The 12,478-nt window shown below is 37.1% G+C and overlaps 1 protein-coding gene across 1 annotated transcript; it reads left to right on the top strand.

Annotated features, from left to right (window-relative positions):
- Positions 1-871: 871 nt before the first annotated feature.
- Positions 872-10,502, top strand: prune2 (prune homolog 2 with BCH domain; the record flags this gene model as incomplete). The annotated part of the gene is made up of 10 exons (XM_079257029.1): positions 872-902; positions 991-1,191; positions 2,061-2,237; positions 3,580-3,682; positions 7,657-7,788; positions 7,939-8,025; positions 9,619-9,717; positions 9,814-9,852; positions 10,298-10,345; positions 10,469-10,502. The coding sequence occupies 10 exons, from the start codon at positions 872-874 to the stop codon at positions 10,500-10,502; spliced, it is 951 nt and encodes a 316-aa protein (XP_079113155.1).
- Between the last annotated feature and the right edge of the window lie 1,976 nt (positions 10,503-12,478).

The following is a 12,478-nucleotide window of genomic DNA, read 5'->3' as shown; positions in this document are numbered from 1 at the left end:
GATAACTGCTTCAGTAGGGCTAAGGTCTGGAATTTGATCAGTCATCACCTCATAAAACCTGTTGCTTCTGATTTCCAGACTAGCTTTTGTGTCATTTGGCATCCTTCAGCATCTTCTCTTATTTCCCTTCCCCTAGAATTTCTCGTTGACAGCCACCTTCCAATTCCGGCCAAATCTGATGAGGATTTGATGAACAGTAGATGGATTAATGATTTATGATCAATTTTACAGCTGATTACTTCCACCAAGGAGGTTATGTTTAACCCGGCATTTACCTGTTGTTTGTGTCTGTTTGTGTTCAACATAACTCAAAAGGTTATGGGTGGATTTTCATGAAAATTTCAGGTGTTTTTGGAAATTTGAAAAGGAAGAATTGATTTAATTTTGGTGGTGATCCAGATCTCTGTTTGGATCCATGAACTTTTTAAAGGCCTTGGTGAAGGTTTACGCCCTCCGAGTGCTTTTCTCGGTCCTGAAGTGATCCAAATTTATTTTGTAAAGCAATGAAATTACACTAAAGTTTGGTTTCTATGTAAATGCTCAAATAGAAAAAGGAACTTTGGGAGTGCATCATCTCACAAAGCTCTTTTCTTTGTAGCAGAAAAGTAACCAAAGCTGGGAAGGACATGTAGTGGGACAAAGAGCATGAGCCAAATTAAGCAAAAACACATAAATACCTCGTAATGAGCACTGAAAAACATACCAGTCAATTTCACTTTGTCTTAACCTTATCTTGATTCTGATAAATCATTATTCTAAAGGCGACAGATTACATCTGAAATTGGGTTTTGTCAAGTTGTTGAGTTCCATCACTGCCACATGTGAAATAGTGTAATTATCCCTGCACAGGTCCAGGGCATCACAGAGCAAAATGAGCTCAGACGGTGCCGACAGCAGACCAGGTGAGTCTCAATTACAAAAAATCTTGTGGCTCAAAATATATAAATAGCATTTTTATTTCACCAATTATTTTTGTTTTTTGTTTTCTAGTCCCTCCTACCTCTCTACCCCTGCAAGGAGGTGCCACTCAGCGAAAAAAGCTGTCTGCCCCTCGAATCAGCCTGTCACTGGACCAGAGCGAGGATGATTTGGGGGAGACGCCAGATGACCTCGACATTAATGTAGACGATCTCGACACTCCAGATGAAGGAGATTACCTTGACTACACAGATCATGAAATGGACTGGGAAGGTAGGTCAGATGAGAAGTAACCAGTTTGGTCACAATAACAGTGAAATGATTCTTGTTAAAATCCTGTTTGGTGAGACTGAACAGATCACCAAACACATGCTTTCCTTTTTATGTTTTTTGTTTTAACCCTTTTATGTTGCAATATAACCATTTACCACTAAGAAAATGGCCAGAGAAAATTGTTTTTTTTTTTTTTTCTGCATTTTTCTGTTTGCTTTTGAAAAGAATAATCTTAACAAGAAGAGCACTCGGAGAGCACAAACCTCTGCAAACGCCACCAGCAAAATTAAATCAGTTCTTCCTTTTCACATTTCTAACAATTCCTAAAAAAAATTCATGAAAATCCATCCATAACTTTTTGAGCTATCTTGAACACAAACAGATAAACACCGGGGAAAACATAACCCTAATGAAACAACAGTGAAATAGTCCTAATTTAAAGCAGTAGTGTTATCACAAACACTTTGGGTTGTTAAATAACCAAACCAGATGGTAGAAATGCTCAGGCAGGTTTATTTTGACAATTTAAAAAAGAAATTAATTGAAGTCAATGCAAATTTACAACTACTAAAAGGTAGACCAGGACTTTAAAGGGTTAAGTGTCAAAACATTAGCTCAAGGACAAATAACTGAGGTTCTTCTGGTTTTAAAATCCCTTTCCATGGAAGGTATTTCAATAAAGATTGGTTTTAATGCGTTAAATTGATGGAGTCAGTTTAATATAGATTCAAATTACCATTTTGGCTGCTTAATTTTCAGGGTTCTGCTCTTTTACTTGATGAGTCACTGCTCACTGCCATGGCTTAGTGAGACATTAATAGAGCATAGATTAATGAATGATATTTGTATTTGGACTTTTTCCATTTCAGATCCCAGTGCAGTCAACAGGAGCGGGACAAGTGACTCCTACAATACAATTCCAACATACAGCGCTGAGGAGGAGCGCCAGGATGGCAAGCTATGGAGGACCGTCATCATTGGGGAGCAGGAGCACCGCATTAACATGAAGATCATCGAACCCTACATGAGAGTCATTTCCCATGGAGGTGACTATTTGAATACGAGCTGTTTTTACAGAGAAAAACAATTTTGAGGGACACGCTGCCTGAGAAAATGACATTATCATTGTCAAGTTTTCTCACAGAAAGTAGTTGTGGAAGTGGCTTATCATCTTAATGGCAGATGGAAGGGGTTGTTGGCATTTAGATAAAAAAAAAAACCTGCAGGTATCTTTTTGTTTTTACTTAAAGAACAACTGAGATGGACATAATTAGACAAATTAAACATAATGTTTCTGCAGAATTTCCTTCGCAGTCAGACTATCTTGCCACAAAAGCAAAACTGAGTCAAAAAGTAATAATTTATCATCTACTGCATCGCAATCACTCATTATTTTTGAGCTGGCAAGTAAATGTTTTGAATGCTTTGTCTTATTTTGGTAATGAATAAAAAAGGCAAGGAGGTACATGTTTTAGTTGTTGTCAGCTGATTTTGACATGTCCTATGCAACGGGACCAGGTATGGCACACTGGCAGAGCTGCAAACTCTGCATGTTTAATGAAAAGTGTCTGCTTGCTACAAGTACACTACAAAGAATGAAGGAAAAATAAATGTTTCAACTCAAGCCACAAGTAGTCCAAGTGACATAGATTATCATCAAATGTGTTCCCTTTGATTCTAAGGTCTTGATTTACAATCCAGCTTACAGCTATAGACAGCTGAAGGCTTTACATCTTGGAAAGCAAATAGAATCTAAAACTGGATTTTTGCTCCTGAATGCTGAATTAGAGACTCAGAGACTTACAGAAGATGTATCTGGGAGTTTTGAAGCAGTTATGACAGCCTTTCACTGTAGAGTGTGAGAGACTTGCATTTTAAGTTGAAGCCAGACTAGTTTCACAGGTATGGGCCCTTTTCTTATAGAGGTTTCCGTGGCTGCAGGCAGAACTCGCGTTGTCTTTCGACACAGTGTAAACAATGATCAGATATAATTATAAACAAAAAAACTAACCCTACACCATTCCTCACTCTGCTCAGTGCTGTGGGCTTAAGTGAAACACGGACTTCCTGTATAAACTGAGATGTCTGTCACTGAAAAATCAATATCAGAAGCTCTGCCACTGAGAGAAAAGACCCTCTGTCTGAGTGATGCTGAATCCGCTGATGAATGGGCTGGTGAATAAAAGGAAATTGCATTAATCTGTAAAGTAGCAGGATGAAACGTGACAGACAGATGGACAGACAAAAGAAACTCAGACTGGCAGATAAGTAGAACAAAAAGAGGAAAGAAGAGACAAATTAAGTTTTCAGCTACAAAACAACACAATCAGACTGACTTTTACTACTTTTGTTTTTGTGTCTTTTTCTTGGTTTTTTTTTGTAATCAAGGCTACTATGGCAACGGGGTGAATGCCATCATAGTGTTTGCTGCCTGTTTCCTGCCAGACAGCAACCGAGAAGAATACCATGAAATAATGGAGAACCTTTTCCTGTAAGTATTTTTTAACTCAATTTCTCAAGGTGACCTTTACTTTATACTAATGACAAACTATTAATCATTTTTAAGTTGCATGATCTATACAAATGCTAAATATGTTGCACAAACATGCTAATGCATCACCACTGAGTGCTTAGATTTCACACTTTGGCGCCTCCTAACCAAGGATTTTTCAGCATGCATCTTGCAGATTTTCAACCACTTCTTCCAATAATGTCCTGTTCTATGCTTGATCGCTGTTTGCACCCTGCATGGCTTGTGTGGTAATATCCCGTTGCCAATGTGTGGCACAATGCGGGTGTCACATGATGCTGTGGGCTGGAGAACTGAGTTGCTCATTTTGGTTTCTCAGCCCCGGGATGCTGTAGAGCAACCATGGCTTCCAGAATGTGAATGATGAATGTTAGTGTGGCATCAGAACAAGTCTGAAGTTCTGAGTTTTAAGGTAACTTCGTCTTATTTTCAAAAGAGCATCATATTTATCTGCATGAAATTCCCAAAATCAGGTGTATCCTTTTCCAAACAATTGCTAAAAAACTATTTTGTGCTTTTATCACATCTGACTCCATTTTATCAGTGTGAAAGTATTAAAACCAGACTAATGACTGTTCACCAGTGAAAAACTATTTTCCTCCAGTTGAGTTACTCTACACAAGCTTCCTGTACGACTTAGAAAGGAATCCTAAGTATTCATATCATACAAAACCTGAAAGATCCTGTTGGCTGTCTTAACCCCAGAAGAAGTCTTTATTACTCACACTTTCCAGAATTTATATAAGAAGAGCTTTTAGTTTTTAGCTTCCTCTTCTATAAAACCAGCAGCCTGTTTGGAAACAGAACAACTCCTTCTTTGTTAAGATGAAGAAAGATCTTTAATTACTTAATCTGTTTTTGCTTTTCTTTTTCTTATTTTAGATATGCTCTTTCCGTCTTTTTTTTTTTTTTATCCTTTTAACACATATTATTTCATCTTTTTGCTTTTAATGTTATTACCATGAATATTTTACTGCTGTTTGCTTTTTAGTTTTTTAGTTTTATTGCCATGATTTCATCAGTCTGTGTTATTCTTGCTCTTTGTGTTGCATTTGTGTTTGAAAATTGATTTCTAAATAAAGTGAAGTTGATTAGTCTCTGCAGCATTCAGATGGATTAGTTCAGGAGGTTTATTTCTCTGAAGTGCAAGCTGGCCGGGTAGCATGCATGCTAGTGCAAATGATTTCCTGAGGGGTTATAGGAGGTGCACCAAACGCTTTTGCTACTGAATGATAACGCAGTGCAAAATATATTCTGATGAATTGACAAGAAATTTAATAAAAAAAAAAAAAAAGTTTTTTGTGACTAAAACCACATTAAATAACCATAGTACAGAAAATACTACAAATAATACACGGAATAAAAACAATCAGAAATACATAGATACAAACTGAACAATGATATGAAACTTCACTTTTTCAGATAAACAAGCAACAAAACAGGAGCAATCCCATCAACAGGCAATGCAAAACTACGTCGTTTGCATCTTATATCAGCCACTTGAGGATGATTTCATATCAGCTTGTGCAAAACACAAAACTTGACCCCCAAATGGTGTGAGCTACTGACATGGGACATCTAAATCCATTTGATTAAAGCTTTTATTTTTGTGACGATGTTGCATCAGTCCTCACTGAAGCCTCAAAGCTTCCTTCCAAATAAAGTAATGAAAAACAAATCTTTTTTACAGAGGCCTGCCACGTTTATACCTCCGCTCTGCCGGCAGGATTGTATTTTACGCCTGAAAAGTGTGTTTGGGATCCCACTGGCTGCTCTGTGACAGATATTGAGTAATCTTGCATGTCTGAGAGTTTTTGGATAGAAAGGAGAGAAGGTAAACAGTAATGTCTGCAGTTTCTGATGCCAGATGGCTCAAAGTCGGATTTCTTGCAAGGAGGAGTAGCGGTAGCTTTGTATTGAACAGAACCCAGTTTGTCACTGGGAGATGATCACAATAGTCACAAAACAGAGTGGATCAGCAGTGTTGGATTATAAGCTGCAGAATGACATTCGATTAAAACGACAGAAGAGTCAGACTGAAACCAAAGTCAGTGAAGTTAAAGGAGTTATGGAGGAAACTGGCTGAGGATATTTTCAACTTTCTTTTCAAAGGAAGCAACAAAGTTCCCGCTGACTGAGAGGACAGGGAGGAAGATGGCGCGGGAATGAGGAGAGAAATGAGAAAGAGATAACAGTTTCTTGTGGTTTGAATCGGGGAATTGGATTTTAGAAAGTGGTCTGATTGAGCTTCTGAGATTGATGTAAAGAAGGAAAGATGAGGAAATTCAAAATGGATCTCCCATGAAGCAACACTTGTGCCAATTTCTTGTAGCTGACATCAGAGGAGTGACATTTCAAACATGCAGATAGCTGAGTTTTTCAGAAGATGTGTCTTATGTTTCCTCATATCTTTTGCACTCAGTTTCAGTATATAAGTTGCTTCTCTGTTTCACCATTTTGCCAAATTTAAGATTTAATATGTTGAATTTTTTTACTGGAATATGTAATAGGTTTGATGCAATATATTTCCTTGCTTGTTTTTAGTTAAAAAAAACAACAAACTACTGCATCAGCTACACTGGGGTCCCTACAAACTAAACATACTGCCTCCGTATGTGCCATTACCTTTTTTTTCACTTGCTGTTGTAGTACCATCTCCAGAGCTGAATGTCAGATTAACAACTCAGCTGATGCAACAAGGTGTTTTTACCTTTCAAAGCAGAACTGATGCTCATGTTGCATCAACATTTTTAAGACACATGGGATACTTTAATAAGTTTAAATATCTATAAACTTGACAGCAAAGTCAATAATTTACAACAAGAAACTGAATTTTAAAATTTGTTGAAAGATGTTCTTAAAGTTTCTTTCTTTGCTGTAAGATAAAACCTCAGGTCAAAAAAGATAAAAAAAATAAAAAAAATATGGGGAACGCAGTGTTCTGTTGGCCTGTATACCACCCTGACCCAGGCCAAAATTTCTCAACTATTTATTTCTACTATATTACATTATTAATACAGTCAAATATTAAGACACACTGTCTCACTAAATTTGACAGTAAAGTGTGTCCAAACTTTGGACAGGTGGTGTATAGTGGATCAAAATATTCTATTTCTTAACGGAGAGTTTTAATGACTTCAGGGATCTACTCATTTTTGTTTTTCTAGGACCATTAAATTGAATAAATTTGGGGGTGTAAAAAAAAATAATTAAAGGGATTATCATAAAATGACTACAGCTTCAGCCCTTTATCTTCCCCCGAGGATGATGTGTAAATTTAATTTCATTCTTACAGAATTTTGTAATTTACATTAACTCTATTGCTAATGAGCAGGATCCCTTCAAGCCACAACCACAAGATTTAAACTGCTCTTAGCATTTAACTTTTAAGTTTTGTGATATATTTGTGCATCAACATGTTTTTTTTCACGGCGTGCAGTAAGATAAGACAGGCCTACAGCAACTGGAGCTAAAACAATTTGTTTCTAACATGATAAACTGAGAGTCTTGTGAGCTCTGGTGGAGTATTCTACAGGTAAATAGAGATCTGTAAATAAAATAAAAAGATTCCTTCAAAAAGTTCCATTAAAAAAATCAGCATGATGGTGAGAATAAGCGTTCTACGACGCTAATAGTAGAATTTACTTTAAAGCACTTGCACAGGTACACAAACCAAAGCTAGTTATACTTGCACACTTGCTTTCAAATGCTCAGATAGCATTCACTGAGTTTTAAGTGATCTCCCACTGCGTTCTTGATTTACTCATGTTGCATAGACAGAAATACGTGTGAAAGGACCTGCTTCCATGTTGGGGAGAAAACTTGTTACATTGTCTGCATAAAGGCTTAGTTTACAGTCAGTGGAGGACTCTGGGAAATGAACATTTATCAGTGTAATGTTCCTTAAACTGATGAATCCTTGTGTTTGACTTCAGATATGTGATCAGCACACTGGAGCTGATGGTGGCCGAGGACTACATGATCGTGTACCTGAATGGAGCCACTCCTCACCGAAGAATGCCCGGCCTTGGTTGGCTGAAAAAATGCTATCAGATGATCGACAGAAGGTACGTCTGCTATCTTCTATCTACAAGATAAAACTATTCATTTATCTTGTTGTGAAGTTATGATGACATTACATGACTGTATGAGTTAAATTTTTATCTTTCAAGTGTAAATGTAAGAATGCGCGCTGTTTCATGACACATTGTGTTCAGGCTCAGGAAGAATTTGAAGTCCTTCATTATTCTCCATCCTTCATGGTTTATCAGGACCATTCTAGCCATTACCAAGCCGTTCATCAGGTAAACAAATGTCACCACACAAACATAATAGATTGTGCTGTTTCAGACAGATTTACTATTATATCAACCCCAGCTATTATAACTTTCAGAAAACAAAGAATTACTGACTAAATGCTGTTGAGTGAATATTATTGTCGTATTAACTTTTGTTCCAGGAAAATTTTATCCTCTCTGAAGAGAAATACTTTAAGATTTGGAGCTTTTCAGATATTGGTTGCAAGTAATTACTGTCTTCATCACATCTGGACTTTAGCTTAGTCTCTGTAAAATACTAATATTGCTCTCCGTAAATCATTTGGTAAAGTGAAATTAGATATTTAATTTGAACAAATAAAATAAAAGAAAGTGCAAAAAACAAGTGTATACCGCTGAGGTTAGTGTCAGACAAACAACAGTCTCATTGTGAGCAAAACTTATGCTTTATGTCACAAAGAGACATAAAACTTAAGTTTGACACCTAACTTTTGCTGTATGTGACAATTGTCTTGCAGGTTTGTTTTCCCTTGCAAATTCTAATGTAACCCCATTTTCTAACAATTACTATTATCTAGTGTTCAGACTTCTGATGTTGGGGAGGAAATATCCTCTTACTTGACCAGTGTGGCATTTTGGGGTCCAAGTGGTCCATGTGTCTAAAAAAACTGAGTTTGTGAATCATTTGACCAAACTGTTCCTCTCAAAGCTTTTCTAACTTAGCTAATTAGCTTTTTGGAAAGAATAATCAGCATTTTAAATAAAAGTAAATTTAGATTATATGGAAAGATTCAGGATGGAGAGAGTCAGGTCTTACAACAAGACAGCAATTTGGATCCTCATGAATAGGCTTGAGTTGTTTGTGTCTGGTCTGATATGACTTTTGTACACTGGTTCCGTACAGTGCTCTATGTCTGCTTAGTGTGTGCTTAGTGTGTGTAAGATGGAGATAGATAAAGTTTAGTTTCCCATGCGTTTCCTAAATTGCTCTCACTTGTGCATTTTTTACTTTTAAAAGTTGTTTTTGTTGTAGAAAGCATTGGTGCAACCTGTTTTTATGAGAAGTGTTTCATAGATAAAATTTGATTTGATACAAATGAAGCTAAATTAAAATAAATGGAATTGAATTGAATTTTCCCGTCCAGGAGGAAGTGAGAGTCTAAACCTGAATGTGTGAAGGAAACAAAATACCAGAAAGGTTGAAAGGACATCAACCAACAAGAAAAACCTGCATGTCACTGCGTAAAAAAGTGGCTTAAAACTCGCAGCAAGCTTGATAGCTGTTGTAGTAATTGATACATGCAAATGTGCATAAAGGCTTTGAGAGAGGTTTCTCGGAAAGAATAAATCATTCAATCAACCTTAAAACACTGATCATTTACATTTCTGACTCACTGACAAACTGCTGTGTCATTTGTCACTTTCAGCCACGAAAGCCTTCAGATCAAATAATGAATTAATCAAAGTTTTCTGTGAACATAAATAATTATAAAGGGCTGTATACTTGTGTAAATGTGTCAGCTTTCACAATTAATGGGAAAGCTTTGGCATATGGGGTAGGTGTCAACATGTGCCTGTGCAGTTGCCCTTTTATAATGTTTCCATGCTTTCTTTCTGCAGTGCCAAGTTCAGCAGTAAGATTAAGTACGTCAACAGTTTAGATGAGCTGCAGGAACTCATCCCAATGGATTCCATCCAAATCCCAGAATGCATCATTAAGTGAGTACCTCTTAGTCCCTAAACGCAGCACCACCTGCACCTGACTTGTTTTAATGACTTTATTGCTCATCTTGCTGTTTAAACCCTCACCTCTAGACTCGACAAGGAACTGAAGGAAGCAGCAGAGAACTCAAAGTAAGTGTTGACTCGCCTACCTCTCGTTTCCTCCTCTGTGGAGGCAGTTGTGCCCCTGCTTCAGTTTTACCATTGGCTAGAAAGCTTATTTATCAGATGGCTTATTTAAGATGAGACATTTTCCTGCTGGATGAGGACCAACTGAATTAGCTTTCAAGTTACAGAGGAGGGATGCAAAAAAGAGGCTAAAGATGCTACATGCTCTGCTTTCATCTCATTTATCATTAAGATGAAATAAATGAGCTTGTTCCCATTGCATGGTGATTTATTTTACTGATAATATCGTAACAAAGCTGCAGACTTCTTACACTAATCATTGGCTGGCCACTTGCAAACTAAATCATAAACAAATTAATTGCATGTTCCTTCAAATTCCCTACATGGAAGCATATTACAACAGTAAATCCTGCTAAAACAACCTCTCCATTTGTCTCTTTCTTTCAAGAATGAATAGTTTTCTGCAGGGGACCGAGCTAACAGCAAGCAGAACAGAGTAAGTCTTCAGAAGCATTAAAGTTCACACAAGGAAGACAAATGGGCTTGTGTCTTCCGTCTGTCACCAATACATAAACACACCCATCCTTAACGTCTCTGCTTTGTACTTTCATCTTTGCAGCAGACAAGGCGAAGCTGGTGCCAGCGGCTCGTAAACCCACACATCCTGGATGGATGGGACACCTTCATGTTCAAAACTTGCTGTTTTAATGTATGGGTCAAGCTGGAAAGTGCAGCCTTTGTGTGTGTGTGTGTATGTCACTGTTTCTCAATTAGACACAGAAGTTTAATATGAACAGAATTTACAGTAGTTCCCGTTAACACTCGGATCAGCCTTTACTGCTGCTGTAGCATCTGTTGTACTGTACACTTGCAGCCCTGAGAGCTATATAATCAAGTGTGATGCGTGCCAGCATCAACAGAGTAGCATCAGTGTTTACTTTAGGATAGAAAATGCAATTACACACCAGACAGTGCACTGCACAAATCAATTTGTAGAGACTTTAGTGTATCTGTGTGCATGAGAAGCAGTGAAGCAATAACATCTCCCCTTAATGGTTACTCGGTATTTCTGATAAAGAGGCAACTTGTGTGTGTCTCCCGGCTACACATAACATGACAAGGTGTTGCCAAGAACCTTGTGCCATAGCTGATGACTAACTTGCATTTAAGGAACTCAAACCTCGATCTTGTCCTACAGCTTTGGAATAAACCTACAAGTAGCTACTTTAACTGTATGTATAGCGTTGTGATGAATCAAATCAGGCGCAAGTTAAATATGAAATCCAGCTGTCAGTGTGGTATGACAGCATATATTTCTAGCCTTGTTCTGAAGATGTGTGTGGGGGTGTGTGTTTGTGTGTGTGTGTGTGCATGTTTCTTTGTCAAAAAAATGGGATTCTTCAGTCTCAGTTGGATAATCAGGAAGAAACCTCAGATGAGCATAACGATGGGACCTCAATAAAGCACAACATCTTCTGCGTGTTTCCACATGCATGTGTGTATTTGTACATCTGTGCATGTCCCCTCATTAGATATCTGACGGTCCTATAAGCCACGTGTCTTTAATAGAGTTTTGAGAATGTGTAAAGATATTAAAGATTGATGTCTATTCATTCAATAAAAAATGAATTTAAGCCTAAATGTTGTCATGTCTGATTCACTGGTCAGAAGAGTTTTGCTGCCAAATGATGAATAATTTTCCACCTTGTGAAGCGGCAGCTTATTTTTCTTTCAAAAGCTTTTTTTTTAAAAATTTTATTTCAGTTCACTTAAATTCTCATTGACAAACTCATGAGAACATACAGCAACAACATTTTCAAATCCTGGGTAAAACACTCCAACAAAGGTCGTAAAGGCAAAAACAGAAAATGTCCATGATAAATATAATATACACATAAGGTCATACTCAAGCAAAGCCAAGGAAAACATAGTCCGATTAACAGATATCATTATTTATTGTTTACTTTATTTATCTATTAACTTAATTTTTATACTGAGACTAATCTGATGCTCTGTGAAATCCACCACTCAAGCTCTTTAAGTACTTTGTACTGTCAGTTCAGCAGCGTTTCAGCAGGTCAAGCTTCCACAACTGATCGTCTTCCTGCTCGTGTTCTGAAAGCAAACCCTGAACCTTCATAGTCAAATCTTTGCTTAGTTTAAAATAAAAATGACAGCTGGGTGATTTTTTGTAAACTTAACCACAGGTTGGAATTTTCTAATTTTTCTAATTTTTCTAGTCATTCTGAGAATGACAAGTACTTTCCCAATTGTTAATCATTTCTAAATATAACAAATAATCAGATTTGGGTGTCTGTATCTAACAAAATTCCTGTTGTAATGTGACAAAATGAGTGAATTTAAGTTGTTATCTCTAAAAGCATTTCAGAATCCATAACTATATTCAGTACTTACCACTTTAGTTGAAGTGGAAGTGTAAAAATCTGATCCATTATCACCCTCTTAATAGAAGTTGTATGAATGTGACTTGACTGTTTGCTAAAATGTGGGCATCCTCATGCACAACATTAACATTTTGTCAGGAAAAAAGGAACAAAAGGTAAAGTTTTACATGGGATTTTTTTGTTTTCAATTGGTGGAGCTGGCAACACTTAATCTTTCATACCCA

This window comes from Telmatherina bonti (genome assembly GCF_933228915.1).
Source record: "Telmatherina bonti genome assembly, chromosome: 17".
Classification (NCBI taxonomy): domain Eukaryota; kingdom Metazoa; phylum Chordata; class Actinopteri; order Atheriniformes; family Telmatherinidae; genus Telmatherina; species Telmatherina bonti.
This window is presented reverse-complemented; position numbering and strand designations above follow the sequence as displayed.